Raw genomic sequence first — 22,879 nt, 5'->3', positions numbered from 1 at the left:
CAGCGTTTGGACCTCATGACAGTAGACAACATGTCGAAATTTATACTCTCGTGTTGTGTCCTCCACAACATCTGCATTGACAATGGGGACTCACCTGATAGCCTACTTCAGGACATGCGTCTGTGCTCCCAGGATAAAAGTGATCAAACCCCTTCTGCAGTTGAAGTTCACAGTGGCACCTCTAGAGAAGAGAGCCTCTTGCGGGCACTTGCAGAAGTCAAACGAGAAAAAATCAAGGCCAAGATGGGACTAAAAAGGAGGCAGCCACAAAATCTGCCATAATGCAAGCAAGCACAGTGCTAAACGTGAAATAAAAGTTGAGGCAATACTTAAACAAGCCTTGTTTTTGGCCGTGCACATGAGGTGTATGAAATAAACAGTCATCAAAACATGTTCATTCGAAGTGCACTGTCTTTATTGCCTGAGCCCCAGGGCCTCGCGGATGAGCTGAAGTTTGTCTTCGTGCATCTTGCGACGTTCCTGGCGTTCTTGAGTGCGCTCAGCTCGCCGCTCAGCACGCCTCTTCTCCTTTTCATTTTCCCGTTCTTCCCTGCGAGCCATTCGCTCTGCACTAATAGCCCGCATTTGGTCAAAAAAAAATTGCATCTGTTGCATACGACTGGTGCTAGCGCGGAATTCCCTTTTCTTGACTTCTGCCGACCCTTTTGTGCTGTCCCCACTTTCTGAACTGTTCGTCGCAGTACTGGAGCTCTCAAGTAGAGGTGAGGGCGGATCAGCTGAACTGTCAGCGCTTGATGATGCCGATGGCTTGTAGGTCACTCCAAAAGAGTCCCTTTGAACCTCTGGTTCAAGACTGTCATCTATGCTCTGAATTTTTCTCATTTCATCGTCAAATGGGACAGGACAAGGTGAAGCACCTGATTTGTTATTGTTATCACTTGCCTTTTTCTTCTGCCTCATCACCGTTTTGTAACGATTTTCACATTGCTGTGGCGTTTTGTGGCATCCAAGCACAGTGGCCATATCCTGGGAAACCTGTTTAAAAAGCATCTTCTTGTTCTTAAACTTTTTGAAAGGGCCAACCTGAGGAAAGTATTTGTAATAGTAATCTAACATAAGTTTAGTTTCTCCTGGTGTCCACTCAGGAGCTGAAATAAAGAGAAGGCCAGTTTACTAAAAGCGTAAAATGTTTTAAGCAGTGCAGTTGGCACAAGCTCACCTCCACCGCCTCTTTTCACTCCTGGCGCTGGCTGCAGTCCCCTCTCGCCGGCATCGGACCCAGCGGTGTTCTCTGCACGTGAACATACAATCATGGGCGTCCGGAAGAGGGGCGCTGCCCCCCCCCCCCCCCCCCCCCGCCCCCTCGGGAATTACGGATATCATTCATGCACTAGTAGAAAACAAATACACAGCTCTTGATTAGCAATCTTAGGTGATATTAAGTCATCAGATTTTGCTTATTGATTTCAATTCTTTGTTAATTAATAAATTCTAATGTTTGTTCTCCAAGCCTAGAACTAATTTGCTGCTTCTAATTTTTGTTTCATGTGCGCAGTTTAGACCACAAATAGTTCCTTTTTGGTGCTAACCTACTGCCTCCCCCATACCCGGCCATCGGGTGCACCCCCCTGGAAAAAGTTCTGCGGACGCCCTTGCATACAATTGCGACTGCGAAAACTCTGCCAAGCCCCTCCTTTCTGCGCCGCAACGTAACCACAAAAATTTGTCAGTTGGCCCACCCGCATAATTAGATGAAGGCAAACAAGCGGATTACTATCGCACCTTGGTTAATAACGTATTTAGTCAAACAGGCATACACAGCAATCTGGGCGCATCGACAGATAAAAGGGGCAATAAACTGCATAAGAAGGTTTGACAGTATAGCGAGAAAGTGCGGCGCCGTTCTCGTCCGTCGTTGCGTCACGCCGCGACGCCCCCGTTATCCGAAATAGTCCATTCGGCGCGAGAAACTGTGAGCAATGAAAGAAATGGACGAAAACAATCGTCAGATATGGCCCCATGCATAGTAGTTATTGTCACTTACCTTCGGGTCTCTCTTCTATGTTCTCACGAGAGGCCAAGGCATCGATGGCAGCTGTGGTGAACACAAAGAAAGCGCTGGTATTAGCGCTGTTATGTTTCGCAGCCAATTTTTAGGATAGACGACGCTTACCTGGTGTAGCAGTTAGCGGTGAAGCATTTACCATGGCCATGAACAGCCGCTGCGCTTCTTCACCCATCGCAAGCTAAAGACGGCGACAGACACAAAACTGGCACGGATTGTTGACTGCCGCGAGCGCGCGACGGGATGCAGACAGCGCGAGCGCGGGAAAAAGTTTGGTCACATGACACTTGACGTCACGCGCTCTCCCGTGCTGCTCTGCTCTCGGGGCAGCGTGCATGTTCCATTCGCGAGACGAGGACCCGCGTACCCTCTGCTCTCGTGCACTACTCCAGCTGCTCGCTGCTCTCGCTCCTGTTCGCCCAATGGAAACCGCTATAAGGTTCATTCCTTTGTGTGGACACATTTACCCATCACATATAAAAATATAATTGAAAACAAAAGATGGTCATGGGACCTCGATTACCGTTCTTATCAGAAAATGCCCATATATATATATATATATATAGAAAGATAAACGTATTTGGTTCCTAGAGGTACAATGCAAAGTCGAGGAACGCTTCATTTAGACAGATGTATTTTGAGTCGACGTTTCCTTTCAGACAGCCTACCCTTTCTCTCTCTCTCTCTCTCTCTCTCTCTCTATATATATATATATATATATATATATATATATATATATATATATATATATATATATATATATATATATATATATAGTGCGCCATTTCTTTTCTTGAAACACCAATTTTCATCACGTGTAAGAGGTAGGCAGAGAAAGAAGAAGGCACTGCCTCTCTCGCGTCCACGCTCCTCGAGCTTTCCCGAACTGCTTTGCATGGACGCCTCAGATGCCGCTTGCTGAAGACGCGGCCTCGCCCGATTAGTGTGTCACAGTTCCCGGAAAGGACCGAGATTTCGTCCGATACTTTGGTGCTTCCTCTGCGGCGGCACCCTGCGGTGAACGCCCAAGATGGTCCTCCCCACCAGCAGCTACGGTGAGCTGCCGCTCCAGTGGACAATCGGTGGGACGGCCGGCGCGCACCTAGGCCTCGGTGTCACACGGCTTGGGGTCGTCGGCTGCCAGCGCAGACTCGACTGCTGCGGGCCTGCATCGACGCTGCCCGGCCGGTACCTGTCTAGGATGCAGATGTCGAAGGCGACTCAAGCCGGCCCGAAGGAGATTCGGGAGCCTCTGCTTTCTTCACTGCATTGGACCGGGCCTTGGCGGCGGTCGGGATACCGCCACCAATGTGTCACCGCAAGCTCTACTCGTGGCGACGTTGCCCCGAAATTTGGCAGCTTGTTGCGGCTGCCCGGGATCCACCCGGCACCATGGCCGAGGAGACCGTACTGTGCCCTTGTCTCCTCTACACCCGGAGGCCAAACGGAGCCCTTGGTTCAAGTTCGAGTGTCTAGCGACTGTGTCCAGGGGCAGCGGCACACGCACGGGGCCATTCCTCGGTGCCTCCGACCGCCGGGGTGGAAGTAGTGCCCTTATTATTGTTTTTGCATTTCCGGCTCGCTTTTCTGAGCCAATCGTTGTTCGCTGTGATTGAATGCGAGCTTTATAACTCATATTATGTTATTGTTTATGACGCTGATTAAAACACCAAATTTACTAGAAATGCCTCGTTTTCGCTATCTTCCCTTGGTCGGACTCTGGCAGCCAGAAAGGACCCGCCGCGGTGGCTCAGTGGTTAGGGCGCTCGGCTACTGATTCGGAGTACCCGGGTTCGAACCCGACCGCAGCTGCTGCGTTTCGATGGAGTCGAAACGCTAAGGCGCCTGTGTGCTGTTCGATATGAGTGCACGTTAAAGATCTCCAGGTAGTCGAAATTTTTCCGCCCTCCACTACTGCACCTCTTTCTTCGTGCCTCCTCTCAGTCCCTTCTTTATCTCTTCCCTTACGGCGCTGCTCAGGCGTCTGCCGAGACGTGAGAAAGATACAGCGCCATTTCCTTTCCCGCAAAACCAATTTTAATTTCCGCTGCCCCAGCTCAGGTGCTTCGGTATCGATGGCAGATGCCGGGGCTAGCAAAAATCTTTTCCTTTTTGCTATTATTTTTAATAAAACCACTACCACCAAGGTTCAAGCCAGGGTGGAACACAGTAAATGGGGGGCGCTTCACTCTGTTTCGGGTTCATTGCTATATAATAGAGCGATCACTCTTTACAATACAGTGGTTAAAGGGGTCTGCCTTGAAATATATCGTTTAGTGTTTATTTTATAGACTGAATGTGTTGTGCTCTCGAATCGGAGCAAGAATGGCGTAGGCATCCATTTGCTTTTTAGTCTACGTTGTCTGAATAAGCTAACTCTGAAAATGTACGCCGTTTTGCAGATTAAACCACTGGCTAAAGCTCCCCCTAGTGCGGCAGTTGTGTCTGTGGCCTTGCCGTTGGTATCCCAGCTGCTTGGTGATAGAGATGCCGTTTTTGTCCTCTCAGAAGAATTTTTTCTCCTCTCAGAAAAGAAGAAATCTGGTGGAGTTTTAGAGTAGTTAACCGAGGAAGCGTGCGAGAGCATGTGTTTAGCGTGGTTGGACCACGCTTTTATTTTCTGATCCGGAGTTCCCGGGTTCGAACCCGACCGCGGCGGCTGCGTTTTTATGGAGGCAAAACGCCAAGTCGCCCGTGTGCTGTGCGATGTTAGTGCACGTTAAAGATCCACAGGTGGTCGAAATTATTCCGGAGCACTCCACTACGGCACCTATTTCTTCCTTTCTTAGTCCCTGCTTTTCCCTTACCTTACTACGCGGTTGAGGTGTCCGCCGATATGTGAGACATACTGCGCAAGTTCCGTTCCCCCAAAACCAACCGGAGTTCACGGGTTCGAACCCGACCGAGGCGGCCGCGTTTCTTTAGGGGCGAAAACACTGAGGCGCCCGTGTGCTGTGCGATGTCAGTGCACGTTAAAGATCCCCAGGTGGTCGAAATTATTCGGGAGCCCTCCACTACGGCACCGCTCTCTTCCTTTCCTCTTTCAGTCCCTGCTTCACCCCTCCCTTACGGCGCTGTTCAGCCGTCCGCCGATACGTGAGACAGATACTGCGCAATTTTCTTCCCCCCCCCCCCAAAAAAAAAATAAAAAGCCGCGGTGGCTCAGTGGTTAGGGCGCTCGACTACTGATCTGGAGTACCCGGGTTCGAACCCGACCGCGGCGGCTGCGTTTTTATGCAGGAAAAACGCTAAGGCGCCCGGGTGCTGTGCGATGTCCATGCACGTTAAAGATCCCCAGGTGGTCGAAATTATTCCGGAGCCCTCCACTACGGCACCTACTTCTTCCTCTCTTCTTTCACTCTCTTCCTTATACCTTCCCTTACGGTGTGGTTCAGGTGTCCAACGATATATGAGACAGATACTGCGCCATTTCGTCCCCCCACAAATAAAAACCAAAACCAATCTTCAATAATAATAATAATTGGTTTTTGGGAAAGGAAATGGCGCAGTATCTGTCTCATATATCGCTGGACACCTGAACCGCGCCGTAAGGGAAGGAATAAAGGAGGGAGTGAAAGAAGAAAGAGGTGCCGTAGTGGAGGGCTCTGGAATAATTTCGACCACCTGGGGATCTTTAACGTGCACTGACATCGCACAGCACACGGGCGCCTTAGCGTTTTTCCTCCATAAAAGCGCAGCCGCCGCGGTCGGGTTCGAACCCGGGAGCTCCGGATCAGTAGTCGAGCGCCCTGACCACTGAGCCACCGCGGCGGGGTAAAAAACCAATGGTAAATTTTTCGTTTTGCGCGATGCTTTGCCCGTTGGGCAGTTTAAAGAAAGGTATATGACGCCTGTCTCACATATCACGGTGGACACCCGAAGGAAAGGAAATGACAGCTTTTTCGCATATCTCGGTGGACACGCGAAATGAATATTTCCGACGCGCGGTGCAGGCAACTACTACCAATAGACGCCGAAGGCTTTTCGATCCAACGAGCTGTCGTGTAAAATGCTGCAGCACTGCCGGGCGCAGTACCGTGTTGGTATACAAGCGAAGGACACAACGCTTCGCGCTTTTGGTTAGCCCTTTCGCAGGGCCACCTGAGTTATCAGAACCGGCTATCACTTACAAGTATACACTGTTCAATTGCATCAAGCGGCAGGTTTCGAACGAAAATCATGAGAATTGCCAAGGTCCTCGTTCCAATTCTTGCAGCCAGGAAGGAGCGCAGATTGAAGGGGAGGCGGTGTTCAACTCTGCCTCTGGTTCAGTGCTTTAGAATCGAGCGATAACCATTTACATTGCAGTGCTTTACAGGTGCCTACATTGGAAAATATGCGGCGTTTTGTAGATTTAACCAGTGGCTACAGCTCCACTCAGTGCGGCAGTTTTGCGACCTCTCCGTACGTGGTATCCCAGCTCTTTGGCATCAGGGATTCCTTTTGTCCTCTCAGGAAATGTTTTAAAAATGTAGTAGGGTTTTAAAACAGTTTAACCGCGTAAACGTGCCAAATCATGTGTTTAGCCAGGTAGGCTCGTGGTATTGCTTTTGTGGATCGTCCGCACGCATGGCGACGACATTTGTTCGTAGTAGTGAAGTGTAGTTCATTGGGACGTGGGAAGCGCCGGCGACGAAGAGTGTTGCACAAGTAATCGATGAAGCAGCGGGGCGCACGCATGGTGACAAGAAGTAATTACCCGCATCAGAATACGTGTAATCGTTCCAGAGCAGAATTAATTGATGGAGCCGATGTTCTGCAATGCACAACGTGAGAATGTGTTCAAGTTTAATGCGAGGCGCGCTTGGCTCCGCCGAGAGCATAGCGCTCTAGTGCAGTGGCCAGCGATGCCGATCTGTTCGCGCTGCCTCGGGTTCGAATTACAGTCACGGCAGCATTTTTTTATGATTCTATTTATGGTTTGGCCAAGGCCACCCTCAAGCTGAAGCTGCACACAAACTCGGAGAGCCTGTTTGATCTCGTGAAGTAGTGCTTTAGCACTGAAAAAAAAACTGAAGAAGACCTGACAACCAACGCTTTGCCGGGCGTTAAGGCATTGCATGCTAAATAAAAACAAGCTAAACGCTAAAAAGCAATTAGAAGGGAAAAGCAGGGAAGTAAAGAAAAAAAACAAAGTCCATGGTGCCAGGGTATAGAGCTCCTGTCAGTGTGAGGAGGGGAAAGAAGGCCAAAGTACAAGCATGGGCGAGTTCCTTCTTTGTGTCCTGTTCGCGCTGTTTTAGAATGATGCGTGACTCAACGCTCGGAAAGCCTGTCTGGACAGCCAAAGGTTAGTTTTAAGTGTCAATAAGAGTGCCCTCCTTGCTTTTCCAAAGGCACCCCCCTTTACATCTCCTTGCTGAGTAGCAATACCGCAGTTCCACAAGTTGACGCCGTACAATACCTAGGTATACTACATAGGATTAGTAGTTATGGTGTTGACTGCAAATTCAAAGAAATGTGCTTAGTGGTGGGCGCTCCCATGACAGGTTGTTCAGAATCAGCATCATAAAAATTCGACATGCGCCGTGACATTCCCTCTTTCTTTCTAAATCTTATGTAAGGACGCTACTTGAATTTGGCAGCATTCTTTCTTCTGGTTATCCAAGGTACAAGCTTCAACCTTTGGTTCTTTTGGAGACATGTGCTCTGCATCTTTGTCTTGGAGTATCAAAACTCTGGGCAATGTGCTTCTCTTGGAGGTGCGAATACCTTATTTAAACTCATGGTTTCAGCTTGTCTCTGTGTGAAATTTTCTTAGAACTTTATAGCTATTATATGATTAGCTAGCCCTATATTTGCGACATCCTCGACTCTGTTCTGCATCCCATCTGTAGCATTCAACACCTCAACTTAACTCTGTTATCCAGTATTATTTGCCCTAGGAGTAAACTCCCTAAGACTGTGCTCAGAAATTCTCTGGTATTAAAATTTCAGTCACAATCAATTTTGTAGTAAAGGTTCACAACCTGCGGACCGATGCTGTTATCTGGAATCATATGTAATGCCACTACATGAAATTTGCTGCGTTCTTTTTTCTGGCTGCCCAAGGTGCAAGCTGGACAACTTGGATAATTGTCACCACGGTATAGAAAGGAACCAGTTGGCATACAACTCACCCCGAGCTTTTCTAACCTAAGGCCCCGACAGATGTACCTCGGAATTGGACCAGTTTGATCTACTCACAATATACAACGGGATACTGGTGATGGCGGTGAAAAACTTCTGTTGATATGAAGGCTTAAAATAAAGAAAATTACGCAGGAGAATTGCGGGCGGCCTTCAGGCTAACGCATGTGGCGTCCAAACTGTGCCCGGACGAGACGTCCTCTGCCCAAGTCACCAGCCGAATTTGAAGATCCGGCTCGGTGCTGGACAAAGCAGCTTCCACTGCTGCCGACTGGTTAGGTGCCAAGAGGCAGGGGGCAAGTGTGCTGGGTAGGATAATAGAATATGAGCGTAGTCGGGTTGGGCTGCCACATAAGCGGCAGGCCGGCGAGGAGGGCAAGACGTGCGGGAGTAAGAAAGGTGTGGGCCTCAAGGTGGCACCACAAGCGTTGGTGGTGCTGACAAAGGAATTTGTTCGGAGGGTTAAAGTGAGTCGAGAGAGGCAGTGGTGCAAGGTGATATCGTGGCACGTGAGGAGCGCGTGGCGCGTATCCATTGCGGGCGAGGCCGGGCCTGCTAAGTAAGTCGAATCGCGAGCGATGGAATTAGCTGCCTCCTTGCCAGGATGAGCCTTGTGAGCGGGCAACATGATGATTTTGGTGGTTTATGGTTTATGGTGGTTAACGTCCCAAAGCGACTCAGTCTATAAGAGACGCGGTAGTGAGGGGCTCCGGAAATCTCGACCACCTGGGGTTCTTTAGAGTGCAGAGACGTCGCACAGTACACGGACCTCCAGAATTTCGCCTCCATCGAAATTCGACCGCCGCGGCCGGAATCGAGCACGCGTCTTTCGAAGGTGATGGTGCCAGAACGTAAGGTGCCGATAGCTGGAGGTGCCACACGTCCAACCGCGTAGTTGTAGACCGCTGGAACTGGAATAACTGAAAATGTATTCTGCGGAGGTTTGCGTGATGGCAAGCGCAATATGGCTGCCTCTTCGGCGTCTACAGAAGTCGAAGTATATACTGAGGCAGTAAGTGTGGGTCGGAGGGAGTTGTCGGTGATTGCAAGGGTGTGAACTAGGTAGCGGCGATACGGGGCGGCTTCCACATAAGCCACGGCAGCTTTTCGTCCGTACTCACGCCAGAGCGCGGAGCCTCGCGCTGCTCCGCGGGAGGGGTGGTGTCCAGGATGCCTATTGTTAGATAGGGAATGGACGGTTAGGAGAGAGGAGACATATTAAGGAATTGGAATGAGGTGGGAAGGGGTATAAGAGTGAAGAGAAGTGCGGGACTGGGGTGGGTGCGGGAGAGACGGAGGAGCTGGGCCGTGCGAAGGGCCTCCGTCAGCTCCGTAAGGAAGATGTGGAAGCCTATGGACAGTAGCCGAGCCGTCGAGGGAGATGCGAGAAGGGATAGGGCCGACTAACACGCCTGGCGAATGAGGCTGTTTACTTTGTCCTCCTCGTTGCGAGAAAGAAAGAGATACGGAAGAGAATAAATGAAGCGGCTTAGAACAAAGGCCTGCACCAGACGGATTAGGTCGTGCTCGCGCATGCCGTGGTGGCGGTTGGCAGTGCGGCGTAGTTGGCGGATGGTCTGATGTGCGGTGTTTGGGAGGCGAGTGGTGAGGGTGGTGTGCTCGCCATTGGACTGAAAAATAGTCCAAGGATGCGGAGGGTATAAACAAGAGGTATGGGTGTGCCGTCCAGGTAGACGGTGAAATGAGAGGGCGACAATGGGGCCACTCTGCGAGGCTGAAGGAACAAAAGCTTGGTTTTGGTCGGGGAGCAGCTCAACCTGATAGCCTGGGCGTGAGTCACCACTGCGTGCACACCCACCTGGAGAAAGGTCTCCATATCGCCAAGATTGCCGGTGGTCACCTAGAGGGTGATGTCATCGGCCTAAAAAGCATGAGACAGAGCTGGGATAGTGCGCAGAGCACTTGAAGAGGGTTATGTTGAGCAGAAGAGGGGACAAGACAGAACCTTGGCGGGTACCCTTGTTGTCAAGGGTGAAAAAGGAGAAACAAGATGGCCTTATCAGATTTCGGCTTTGCGGTGGGCGAGGAAAGCGGTGACTAAAGCATGGACACGGGTTCCGACATGGAGGGAGGAGAGAGCGTCCAGAATGGCGGTGTGATGTACATTGTCGAATGCTTTGGTGAGGTCCAGCGCCAGAATATCTCGAGTGCGTTTGTGGTGCGAGGGTTTAGGACATCCTTTGAAAGCTGGAGCATGACATCCTGTGTACACAACTGGGGACGAAAGCAGAACATGGGGTCCGGATACATGTCGTGGTCATCCAGGTGTCTGCAGGTGCGCTAGGATGACGCGCTCGATGAGCTTGCCGAGACAGGAGGTGAGAGAGATGGAGAGTGGAAGTGTTCTAAGACAATAGGTTTTCCGGGTTTGGGGATGAAAGACACGTGCATAGATCCAAGAGGAGGGAAAACTTCCAGCCTGCCAATGTGTTGATAAGGTTAGTAAGGGCTTCGAGGGTGGGGTTATCTAGGTTGCAGAGCGCTTCCTTAGTGATGGAGTCCGCCCCCGGGGCCTACGGGGTGCGGAGCGTGACTAGCATCGCACAAACCACGCCCAGGGAGATTTCCGCATCAAGATCGGGTGTAGGCCAGCCGGAGTAGGTGGGAAGAGGAGTGGGGGTTCGGTGCAGAGGTAGTGGTTCCGAAGGGCCGCCAGGAAGTCAGTGTCGTTTAGTGGGGAGGAGTGAAGGAGATGGGAGATACTCTTCCGCTAGGAATTGAGCTTTGGTATTCGTAAGGTCTTGCAGCACCTTGGGAAGCGACCACGTGTCGCGGAGGCCCCACCCCTCAGATTAGAGCGGCAGACTTATCCCCCGCCTGCTAATACTCTGCGCAAGAACAAGATGTCCCTCCGTAGACAACATAATGAGACATTCGACACCCCATATGTATTACACACCATAAACCCGGATTCCATGGAAGCAAAAACAGATTTTTCGGGGAGAAGGCAGGCCTGTACCATATAGCATGGGCCTGCCAATAAAAAAAATTAGGCAAACGTTTAACCCGGCTAAACCTAAGTAACCAAAGCGAGAGCCAACACCTGAGACACAGTTCACGAGGCGTCTCGCCCGCATCATCCATGGCGACTGTTGCCGTTAAACTCATCATCATCATCATCATCATCAACATCAGCCTTACTACACCCACTGCTGGGCAAAGGCCTCTCCCATGTCTCTCCAATTAACCCTATCCTTTGCCAGCTGCATCCACCCTTTGCCTGCAAACTTCTTAATCTCATCCGCCCACCTAACCTTCTGCCGCCGCCTGCTGCGCTTACTTTCTCTTGGAATCCACTCCTTAAGAATTACTCTTAAGGACCAGCGGTTATCTTGCCTTCGCATTGCATGCCCTGCCCAAGCCCATTTCTTTCTCTTGATTTTGACTAGGATGTCATTAACCCGTGTTTGTTCCCTCACCCACTCTGCCCGCTTCCGGTCTTTTAACGTTACACCTATCATTTTTCTTTCCATGGCTCGCTGCGTTGTCCTTAACTTAAGCTGAACTCTTTTCGTTAGCCTCCACGTTTCTGCCCCGTAGGTGAGTACCGGTAAGATTAAGCTGTTGTACACTTTCCTCTTGAAGGAAATTGGTAAACTGCCACTCATGATCTGCGAGAATTTGCCATATGCGCTCCACCCAATTCTTATCCCTCTAGTTATCTCCCTCTCATGATCCGGATCAGCTGTCACTACCTGCCCTAAGTAGATGTATTCCGTCACAACTTCTAGGCTCTCGCTGCCAATTGTGAACTGTTGTTCCCTTGCTAGGTGGTTGAACATTACCTTGGTTTTCTGCATGTTAATTTTTAGACCCATCGATCTGCTCTGCCTGTCTAACTCATTGAGCATGATTTGCAGTTCACCTCCTGAGTGACTCAGCAAGGCAATGTCATCAGCAGATCGCAGATTATTTAGGTATTTTCCATTTATTCTTATTCCCAACTGTTCCCAATTCAGGCCTCGAAATATCTCCTGTAAACATGCGGGGAACAGCACTGGCGAGATCGTGTCTCCTTGCCTGACGCCCTTCCTTATTGGAATTTTATTACTGACTTTATGGAGGACTATAGTAGCTGTGCAGTTGCTATATATATCTTTCAGTATTTTGACATAAGGCTCGTCTACCCGCTGATAACGCAATGCCTGTATGACTGCTGAGGTTTCCACTGAGTCGAATGCTTTCTCGTAATCAATGAAAGCTATATATAGAGGTTGGTTATATTCTGCGCATTTCTCTATCACCTGATTGATAGTGTGAATATGATCTATTGTGGAATATCCTTTACGAAAGCCTGCCTGATCATTTGGTTGATTAAAGTCCAACGTTGCCCTGACTCTATTAGCAATTACCTTAGTAAATACTTTGTAGGCAACGGATAGTAAGCTGATCGGCCTGTAATTTTTCAAGTCCTTGGCGTCTCCCTTCTTATGAATTAAGATAATATTTGCATTCTTCCAAGCTTCTGGTACAGTCGAGATCAGAAGGCATTGCGTATACAGGGTGGCTAGTTTTTCTAGCACGATGTCTCCTCCATCCTTCAACAGGTCTGCTGTTACCTGATCCTCCCCAGCTGCTTTTCCCCTTTTCATTGCTTCTAAGGCTTTCTTTACTTCATCTTTCATTACTGGCTGGATGACGCATTGCTGTACACTGCTGTCGTTCTCATTAATGCTCTGATTACATTGGCTACGGTACATGTCTGTGTAGAACTCTTCGGCTACGTAACTATCTTATACATATTGCTAATGACATTGCCCTGCTTGTCTCTCAATGCATACATCTGGTTTTTACCTATGCCTAGTTTCCTCTTCACTGCTTTAAGGCTACCTCCGTTCTTTAGAGCATGTTCGATTCTTTCCATATTAAACTTCCTTATGTCGGCTACCTTGCGCTTAGTTATTAACTTTGATGGCTCTGTTTCTATTCTATCGGTAGGGTTAGACGCCCTCATGCTTTGGCGCTTCTTAATCAGATCTTTCGTCACCTGAGATAGCTTCCCGGTATCCTTTCGAACTGTCCTACCGCCTACTTCTACTGCGCACTCTGTAATTTTTGATGTCAGATTATCGTTCATTGTATGAATATCAAGATCGTCTTCCTCAGTTAAAGACGAATATCTGTTTTGCAGCGCTATCCTAAACTCCTATGCTTACCCTCTTACGGCTAACTAGTTAATTGTATTCTTCTTCACTAGCTTCTTCCGTTCCCTCTTCAAGTCTAAGCATATTCTAGACCTTACCTATCTGTGGTCGCTACAGCGCACCTTTCCGAGGACGCCCACATCCTGAATGATGCCAGGTTTAGCGCATAGTATGAAGTCGATTTCATTTTTAGTTTCACCATTGGGGCTCTTCCATGTCCACTTCCTGTTCTCTCGTTTGTGGAGGAAGGTATTCATGATCCGTAATTTATTTCTATCCGCGAATTCGATTAATAGCTCTCCCCTGCTATTTCTACAGCCTATCCCATAGTCACCTACCGCGTGGTCGTCAGCCTGCTTCTTGCCCACCTTCGCGTTGAAGTCGCCCATCAGTACAGTGTACTGCGATTTTACTTTATTTTTTTCCGATTCTACGTCCTCATAGAGACTTTCAACGGTCTGGTCTTCATGGCTGGATGTGGGTGCGTAGGCCTGCACCACTTTCAGCTTGTACCTCCTATTCAGCCTAATTACTATAGCTGCTACCCTCTCGTTAATACTATAGAACTGCTCTACGTCGCCATCTATATCCTTATTAATGAGGAATCCCACACCTCGTTCTCGTCTATCCTCTAATCCGCGATAGCACAGTATATTTCCGTCCTTTAGTACTGTATACGCCTCACCTGTCCTAACTTCGCTAACACTATGCACATCTCATTTAATTCCCGCTGGTTCCTCGAACAGCACTGCTAGGCTAGCCTCACTAGATAAAGTTCTAGCGTTAAACGTTGCCAGGTTCAGATTCCAATGGCGGCCTGTCCGGAGCCAGAGATTCTTAGCACCCTCCGCTGAGTCACAGGTCTGACCGCCGCCGTGGTCAGTTGCTCCGCAGCTGCTGTGGACTGAGGGCCGAGGGTTAATTGGTTTGATCATAGAGGTTGTGGCCAAGTACTACACCAGGGTGGCCAAATCCTGCTCTGGTGAGAGAGTGCGTTTTCGGTTCTGGTCACCGAGATCAGGCCGCACTCCAGGCCTGGTTATGGCCGTTAAACTGTCGAGAGGTTTGGCAATCGGTGGGCACCGGCTGAGAGGCAGCGGAGGCTATTTAGACAGAGCGATTGATTGCTTTATTGATTGAACAATTTTTTTTTCTATCCGAAAAAACGTTTCTCGCCGCCCCCGCCACGCAGGCCTGGGAAATGGGGAGTTGTGCGTCCGCGGTTAGAGGCTGGCGGTCCTTGACTGGTAGCGGCTCCTTACGCCAGATGAATGGTGGTGCGCTGGAACTCACGGTCCGGGCTTCTTAGCAGGGTCTTCCCTCGGCTGCTTAGCTCGGCTGCCAGAAACTATCGGCCCAACAGCTCTAGTTCGGCGGACCTGCGCCGCGGTCAAGGCCAACGGGATCCAGGAATGAGGGACTCCGCCTTGTATTTTAAGGGCCGAGACCCACTAGAGGCATCTCTCCGAGCACCTGTCTGTAAATATAGAAATATAAATGCTTTTCACCACCATCCCGTGCTTCTCTACTATCAATATTTTTGTTCGCCCCGGGAGAATTTAGGCACTCTCAAAGTTGAGCTCCTTACCCAAAGTATGTGATCGAGTGTCCCTCTCGCCGCACAGTGAGTGCATCGATCATGCGATCACAGCTCAGTGTACACGTGGTAAGCCCATACCGGGTTCACAAATGTGCTGTTTGTAGCCGCCTCCACGCAACATCTTCTCTAGTATTTAAATCTGGATCTGCTGGGGTACCCGCCTAACGCACGGCTCAGGTGTAGCTCCGATTGAGTGACGTTATGGTTGTCCCGTGATTAGGCTGAGGCCAGCGTTCGGTTTCGCCGGCGGCGGCGGCTGAGTGACGTCATACCTGTCACGTAGTTTCTCCCCGGTTCAAAGTCAAACTCGCTCACACGGCGAAGAAGATACGGAGGGGAGTAGTAAAACTTTCGCTTTTATAAACCAAGTCATCATATAAATCCGCCAACGCGGGAGGGGTGGGAGCCGGCACTCATAAAATGGCGCATACCCACAATGGGATGGGGGGAAGATGGTTGCTTCGTGGACTTACGGGGCTGGGGTCTGGGGGCTCTCACACATGTGGAGAGGGCTCCTTGTCACCGGGGGTGTCCTGTTGCTGAACCGTCAACGTCGCTGATGTGACACGGTTGTTGCTACGAGCATCTTTTCTTTCTATCTTTCCCCTCATCTTCTTTAACTCGGTTACTGTCTGCATGTGGCAGCGTTCCTGCCTCAGCTTGAGCCCGCGGGCAGTCCCGTGCACTATAATTTCCATTATTTCTGCAGTCGCAACAATATCAGATCATAACCACGCGGCGACTACCAGTCTTGCAAATTGCATGCGACCCGCCGCGGTAGCTCAGTGGTTAAGACGCTCGTTTTAATCATTCCATCATTCCATGCCTCCGCGTTTCTATCGAAGCGAAACGCAAAAGGCGCCCATGTGCTGTGTGATGTCAGTGCACACGTTAAAGACACCAAATGCGGCTTATGTAGTTAGCGGTTCCAAAACAGCCATTCTTAACTTCGCCCGCAGACGCGTCCACCCCGGATACAGATCAAGCTCCGGGATACAGATCAAGACCCGGGGATACAGATCAAGCTCCTCCAGCTGGCTGAAGACGCCGCCGCTGCCCAAGGGATAGCGGCCGCCGTTTAAGCGGGGGGCGACTTCGTGTCGCTCCTCTATATCCGCTGGAAATAAAGTTTCACAACCAACCAACACCCCCCCCCCCCCCCCCCCCCCGTTTGCAGATATTGAGAATGTGCACCTTAAATTCCGATAGGCGTATTGAGCTCGTGTGGGTGCCAGCTCACACTGGCAATCCTGGAATGAGGCCGCTGATAGCATAGCCCGGGGAAATGTCCACCCTAGCCGGGATTTCTCTTTCGCGAGGGAGCGGGGCACACACGTTCTCAGAACTTACACAACAAGCACGCCTCGCCCATCGACTATACCCCCTCCAAACCCCTGCCACTCTCACTCCCAACAAATCCTCTAAAGGCGACTCCAGACCAAAACTCTTCCCGCCCTCCAGCTCCTATCCCACTTCCGCCCTATATTCCCCGCAGGGACAGCCCGCCATAGGAACATGGGAGGAATGGGAGGCCTTCCTTGCGTAGCAGAACCCTGACACCCAACTTTCCTGTGTGAACCGGGGTGCCAGTGACACGGCCCTACGTGGCCTGGACACATGCGCGTAATGTGCTTTGCGGTGGCCCTGAGACTTTAAGGGTACAAACTAGCTCGTTAATAAAGTTTTCCATCCATCGAAATTATTCTGCATCCCTCAACTACGGCACATCTTTCTTTCTTTCCTTCTTCTTCTTTCTTTCTTTCTTTCTTTCTTTCTTTCTTTCTTTCCTTCTTTCTTTTTTTCTTTCTGTCTTTCTTCCTTTCTTTCTTCCTTTCTTTCTTTCTTCTTTCTTCCTTTCTTTCCTTCTTTCTTTCTTTCTTTCTCTATATCTTTCTTTCTTTCTTTCTTTCTTTCTTTCTTTCTTTCTTTCTTTCTTCCTTTCTCTTTCTTTCTTTCTTTCTTCTTTCTTCCTTTCGTTCTTCCTTTCTTCCTTTCTTTCTTTCTTTCCTTTCTTCTTTCTTTCTTCCTTTCTTTCCTTCTTTCTTTCTTTCTTTCCTCTATATCTTTCTTTCTTTCTCTCTCTCTTTCTTTCTTTCTTCTTCTTTCTTTTCTTCCTTTCTTTCTTTCTTCCTTTCTCTTTCTTTCTTTCTTTCTTTCTTCCTTTCGTTCTTTCTTTCTTCTTTCTTTCTTTCTTTCTTCCTTTATTTCATTCCTTCCTACCTCCCTTTCCTTACAGCGTCGTTCGGGTGCCCGCCGAGATGCGATATATATATATATATATATATATATATATATATATATATATATATATATATATATATATATATATATATATATACACACGAGATATGTACTGCGCCATTTCATTTCCTCAAAACCAATTTTCTCGTGTAAGAAGTAGGCAGAGAAAGAAGAAGGCACTGCTTCTCTCGCGTCCGCGCTCCTCGAGCTTTCACGAACTGCTGTGCACGGATGCCTTAGAAGCCGCTTGTTGAAGACGCGGCCTCGCCCGATTAGTGTGTCACAGTTCCCGGAAAGGACCGAGATTTCGTCCGATACTTGCTGCTTCCTCTGCGGCGGCACCCTGCTGTAACCGCCCAAGATGGGCCTCTCCACCAGCAGCTACGGTGAGCTGCCGCTCCAGTGGACAATCGGTGGGACGGCCGGCGCGCAACTAGGCCTCGGTGTCACACGGCTTGGAGTCGTCGGCCGCCAGCGCAGACCCGACTGGTGCGGGCCTGCATCGACGCTGCCCGGCCGGTACCTGTCTAGGATGCAGATGTCGAAGGGGACTCAAGCAGGCCGAAGGAGATTCGGGAGCCTCTGCTTTCCTCACTGCAATGGACCGAGCCTTGGCAACGCTCGGGATAGCGCCACCAATGTGTCACCGCAAGCACCACTCGTGGCGACGTTGCCTTGAAATTTCGCAGCTTGTTGCGGCCGCCCGGGATCCACCCGGCACCATGGCCGAGGAGACCGTACTGTGGCCCTTGTCTCCTCTACACCCGGAGGCAAAACGGAGCCCTTGGTTCAAGTTCGAGTGTCTAGCGACTGTGTCCAGGGGCAGCGGCACACGCACGGGGCCACTCCTCGGTGCCTCCGATCGCCGGGATGGAAGTGGTGCCCTCATCATTGTTTTACATTTCCGGCTCGCTTTTTTTGAGCCAGTCATTGTTCGCTGTGATTGAGTGTGAGCTGTTTAACTCCTATTATGTTATTGTTTATGACACTGATTAAAACACCAAATTTACTAGAAATGCCTCGTTTTCGCTATCTTCTCTTGTTTTCGCTATTTTCCGGACTCTGGCAGCCAGGAAGGACCCGCCGCGGGGGCTCAGTGGTTAGGGCGCTCGGCTACTGATTCGGAGTACCGGGGCTCGAACCCAACCGCGGCTGCTGCGTTTCGATGGGGTCGAAACGCTAAGGCCCCTGTGTGCTGGTCGAAATAAGTGCACGGTGAATATCTCCAGGTAGTCTAAACTTTCCCGCCCTCCACTACTGCACCTGTTTGTTCCTTTCGTCTCTCAGTCGCTCCTTTATCTCTTCCCTTACGGCGCTGCTCAGGCGTCTGCCGAGATGAGAGATACTGTGCCATCTCCTTTCCCCCAAAACCAATTTTCAATGCTATTGTGGCCGCAGGGCAGTGCGCGCACTCGTGAGCGAACTTTGGCGAGCCTCTGTGCATTCCTCGAACACACGGGATTGACGTCCCGTCTGTTCTCCGCCCGCCAGGTAGTTACACGCAGTGACCGAACGCTCCGCGAGCTCTACCTTGAACGATTAATAACTGGACGCCCCACTCCAGTTGTAACCAACACAGTGCTATGCGCGTGCGAGATTTAATTCCTCTAAAATGAACTAATCACCTGTACAACCTGGACACATTTCTTATTGTGTAAATAGTTTGCATCACTTCCCCCCTACCCTTTCTTCCTGTCCCCTCACCTCTTTCATTTCATTTCTTCATTCTGCCTGCTATCCTTTATTTCCGCTGCCCCAGCTCAGGTGCTTCAGTATCGATGGCAGATTCCGGGGCTAGCAAAAATCTTTTCCTTCCTTTTTACTATTATTTTTAATAAAACCACTACCACCACCAATGTTCAAGGCAGGGTGGAACACAGAGTAAATGGGGGGCGCTTCACTCTGCTTCGGGTTCATTGCTATATAGTAGAGCGATCACTCTTTACAGTACATTGGTTTAAAGTGGTTTACCTTAGAAAATCTCGTTTGGTGTTTATTTTATAGACTGAATGTCTTGTGCTCTCGAATCGGAGCAAGAAGGGCACAGACTCTTTGTCAGGTATCCATTTGCGTTTTAGTCTGCGTTGTCTGAATAAACTCTGACTCTGAAAACGTGCACCGTTTTGCAAATTAACCCACTAGCTACAGCTCCCCCTAGTGCGGCAGTAGTGTCTGTTGCCTTGCCGTTGGTATCCCAGCTGCTTGGTGATAGAGATGCCGTTTTTGTCCTCTCAGAATTTTTTCTCCTCTCAGAAAAGAAGAAATCTGGTGGAGTTTTAGTGTGGATGGAAAAACTTTATTTTCGTCAGAGAGCATGTGTGGACGATTCCGTGTCAGATGGTCATCAACCCATGGCTGACGGCGACCTGGGTGGCCCACTCCACGGCCCTGGTCTGGACGACCGGGTCTGAGCTGGCCAACACGGCCTCCCACTGCTCGAGGGAAGGATCACGCATAATGTCCGCCGGTGGCGGTGCTATGCTACAGCTCCATAATATGTGGTCATAGGTTGCCAATTCGTGACACCATTTGCACTCCGGCGGAATGTCCGGGTAGATTTTGCTCAATACGTATGGGTTGACGAAACATCTAGTCTGCAATCGTCGCCAGACGCATTCCTGCGCCTTCACCAATTGCTTGTCCGGGGGTGGGTAAATCCTCCGCTAAAGTCTGAAATGATTAGTAATGTCATGAAAGGATACCAGCCCATCTCTCGTGGACCTTCCCGGGACGTCCAGCTCACCTACTCGGCTGACGAAACCTCGAGCATTCATGTGAGCCGTCTCGTTCCCAGGGTTCCCAGAGTGTGCAGGTACCCAGACAATTTCCGTCTCCGTAATCCCTCGCTCCGTGGCCCGATTCAGCAACCGCGCCGCTGTGACAGATATTCTGCCCCTCGCCAAATTTCGGATGGCTGTTTTTGAATCGCTGAAGATCAGGTCAGCATTACTACTAGTCATAGCTAGTGCTATCGCCGCTTCCTCTGCAGTTTCTGGGGAGCGGGTTTTGACTGATCCAGAGGCTATCAAGCGTCCTCGCCCGTCCACCACCGCAGTTGCAAATGCGTCCTTGTCCTTATACTCGGCGACATCTACATAGACTGCCCCGTTGTACTTCCCATACTTAGCATGTAAAGCTTTGGCTCCTGCCTTCCTGCGGTCCTCATGATGTATTGGATGCATGTTCTTGGGTAAAGGTTTTATGTACAAGCCCTTGTGCATTTCCCGCCTCATCTGAATTTCCGTGTCACCGGCTGGAACGTCAACTCCAATGCCGATCCTTTCCAATATGTCCCTTCCTGCTTTTGTTTTTGAAAGCCTACCGAGCTGCATCACCAAGTGCGCCTCCCGTAGTTCTTCTAGGGTGTTGTGCACCCCTAATCCCAGCAGCCTTTCGGTAGACGCATTTTGAGGCAACCCAAGAGCCGCTTTATACGCCTGCCTAATCATAGCCTCCACCTTTCCTTTTTCCGCCGCGTCCAACTTCAAATAAGGCGTCGCATACACTATTCTACTGAGCACAAATGCCTGCACTAGCTTACACAAGTCTTTTTCCTTAACACCTCTCTTACGATTGGCGATTCTCCTGATTAGCCGCACGGTAGCATTGACCGTATTTTTAAGCCTTTGCAAGGACTCGCTATTCTTCCTGTTAGTCTGCAGATACATACCCAGGATCCTGATCGTTTGGACCTCAGCGACCGGTACTCCCCCCACTTTCACCTCTAAAGGTGGTGGCGGCGTATAGTGCCTCGCATGTATCCCTCTTGGTTTATCCCTCAGAACAAAAAGCTCGGACTTGGGCTGAGAGCACGAGAGTCCTGCTTCCCCTGCTAGCTCCTCCACAATATCCACCGCCTGTTGTAGAGTTTCTTCCAACTGTGCGTCACTGCCTCTTGTTACCCATAGAGTAATGTCATCCGCATAAAATGTATGTTTAAGTCCCGATATCCCTTGCAGCCTGGGTGGTATCTTGATCAAGGCGAGATTAAATAGGAAGGGCGATAATACCGACCCTTGCGGTGTCCCCCTGCCCCCCAATGGGAAGGGATCCGATTTCATTTCTCCGACTACAATCTCCGCAGTCCTACCCTCCAGAAACGATCTGATGTACCGGAAGGTTCTACCCCCCGGTCCTATGTCTGATAGGTCCCTCAATATTGCCTCATGGGTAACATTGTCAAAGGCCTTAGTGAGATCGAGCCCCAAGATAGCCTTGGTGCCCGTGCCGTACCCAGGATCAACCACGTCTTTTTTGAGCTGTAACATGACGTCCTGCGTCGATAAATTAGCCCTGAAGCCAATCATTGTTTCAGGTATCAACTCATTGTCCTCTACATAACCCTGAAGCCTGTTCAAGACCACATGCTCCATCAATTTGGCCAAGCACGACGTTAGCGAGATGGGACGCAGATTCTCAATGCAGAGCTTCTTCCCTGGTTTAGGAATAAATGTAATCCTAGCATGTTTCCACTCTGGCGGAATCTCCCCGGCCGCCCAATATTTATTCATCAAATTCGTGAGTGCCCCCACTGACTTGAAATCCAGGTTCCTCAGCATTTTATTAGTAACCCCGTCCGGACCCGCTGCTGACGTGGTACGAAGCTGGCCCATTGCAAACTCCACTTCCGCCACCGTAAAGTCTGCATCCAATTCAAGGTTTTCCTCTCCCGAGTAATCCGGCAAGCAACCGCCCGCCTCTCTGTTTATGTGACGACTTCGGAGTTCGTGTATAAATTCCCCAATCGTGCCTTGATACCGATGCACTAACCTAGCCATTTGCCCCTTTTGCGCAGATTTGGTTGCGGCCGGGTCTAAAAGATGCCTCAACAACTGCCATGTTTTTTTGCATCCGAATTGCCCATTCATCCGGTCACAAATCTGCCCCCACTGTTGACACTGCAACTCCAATGTGTAGGCTTCGATTTCTCGTTCTAGCTTGGCCATCTTCCTACGGAGGACACCATTATGCCTTTGTTTCCTCCACCTCCGAAGGAGACTCGCATGTGCTTCCCACATGTGTAACAATCTAGAGTCAGCCGTAAAGCCCTCCTCCTCCGTCGGAACCTCTTCTGTGGTACTCTTCACGGCCTGCTTGAGCGTGTCAATCCAGGCTCCTAAGTCCTCGATTTCCCCGTTCACTATGTCACTCCTGTATTGCCGAAATCGGTCCCAGTTCGTCACTCGAGTTCCTTTCACCGTGTCTTTGTGCTTAGCAGCACTAAATATCGTGGAAAGGATATAGTGATCACTTCCCAGTGGCTGTCCCGTGTTTACCCACTGTGCATCCCTGATACCATTCACAAATGTGAGGTCTGGAGAGGTGTCTATGCTTACGCTGTTGCCTATCCTGGTATGATCTAGCGGGTTGTTTAAGATCGTCCATCGCAGGTCCTGGGCAACCTGCCAAAGCTTATTTCCCTTCGGGCTGGCTCGGATGTAGCCCCACTCCGGATGAGGCGCATTGAAATCTCCCACCACGATGAGTTGAGACCTAGCCGCTAGCCGTTGCGTCTTTATCAGAAGGTCTGGCAGGCCCACCCCCTTATCTTTTGGAGAAGAGTATACATTAAGAACAAATAGACTCTTATCGTCCTTTCTTTTGGGCAAAATCTCCAGCAGGACGTAGTCCTCCCTGCTGCTATCTATGGTATGCTGAATCACTGTGGTGTTGCGATGGACTAACACGGCCGTGAAGACGCTCAATACGCCCCCTCGA

At 49.9% G+C, this 22,879-nt stretch overlaps 1 protein-coding gene across 1 annotated transcript; it reads right to left on the bottom strand.

The window, feature by feature from the left end:
• Positions 1 to 414: 414 nt before the first annotated feature.
• LOC144097880 (uncharacterized) lies at positions 415 to 2,201 on the bottom strand. The gene is made up of 4 exons (XM_077630488.1): positions 2,135 to 2,201; positions 2,006 to 2,056; positions 1,181 to 1,252; positions 415 to 1,109 (listed from the first exon to the last, which is right to left on the bottom strand). Exons 1-4 carry the CDS (start codon positions 2,199 to 2,201, stop codon positions 415 to 417), a joined length of 885 nt encoding a protein of 294 aa, XP_077486614.1.
• Between the last annotated feature and the right edge of the window lie 20,678 nt (positions 2,202 to 22,879).

This window comes from Amblyomma americanum, chromosome 7 (genome assembly GCF_052857255.1).
Source record: "Amblyomma americanum isolate KBUSLIRL-KWMA chromosome 7, ASM5285725v1, whole genome shotgun sequence".
Lineage (NCBI taxonomy): Eukaryota > Metazoa > Arthropoda > Arachnida > Ixodida > Ixodidae > Amblyomma > Amblyomma americanum.
This window is presented reverse-complemented; position numbering and strand designations above follow the sequence as displayed.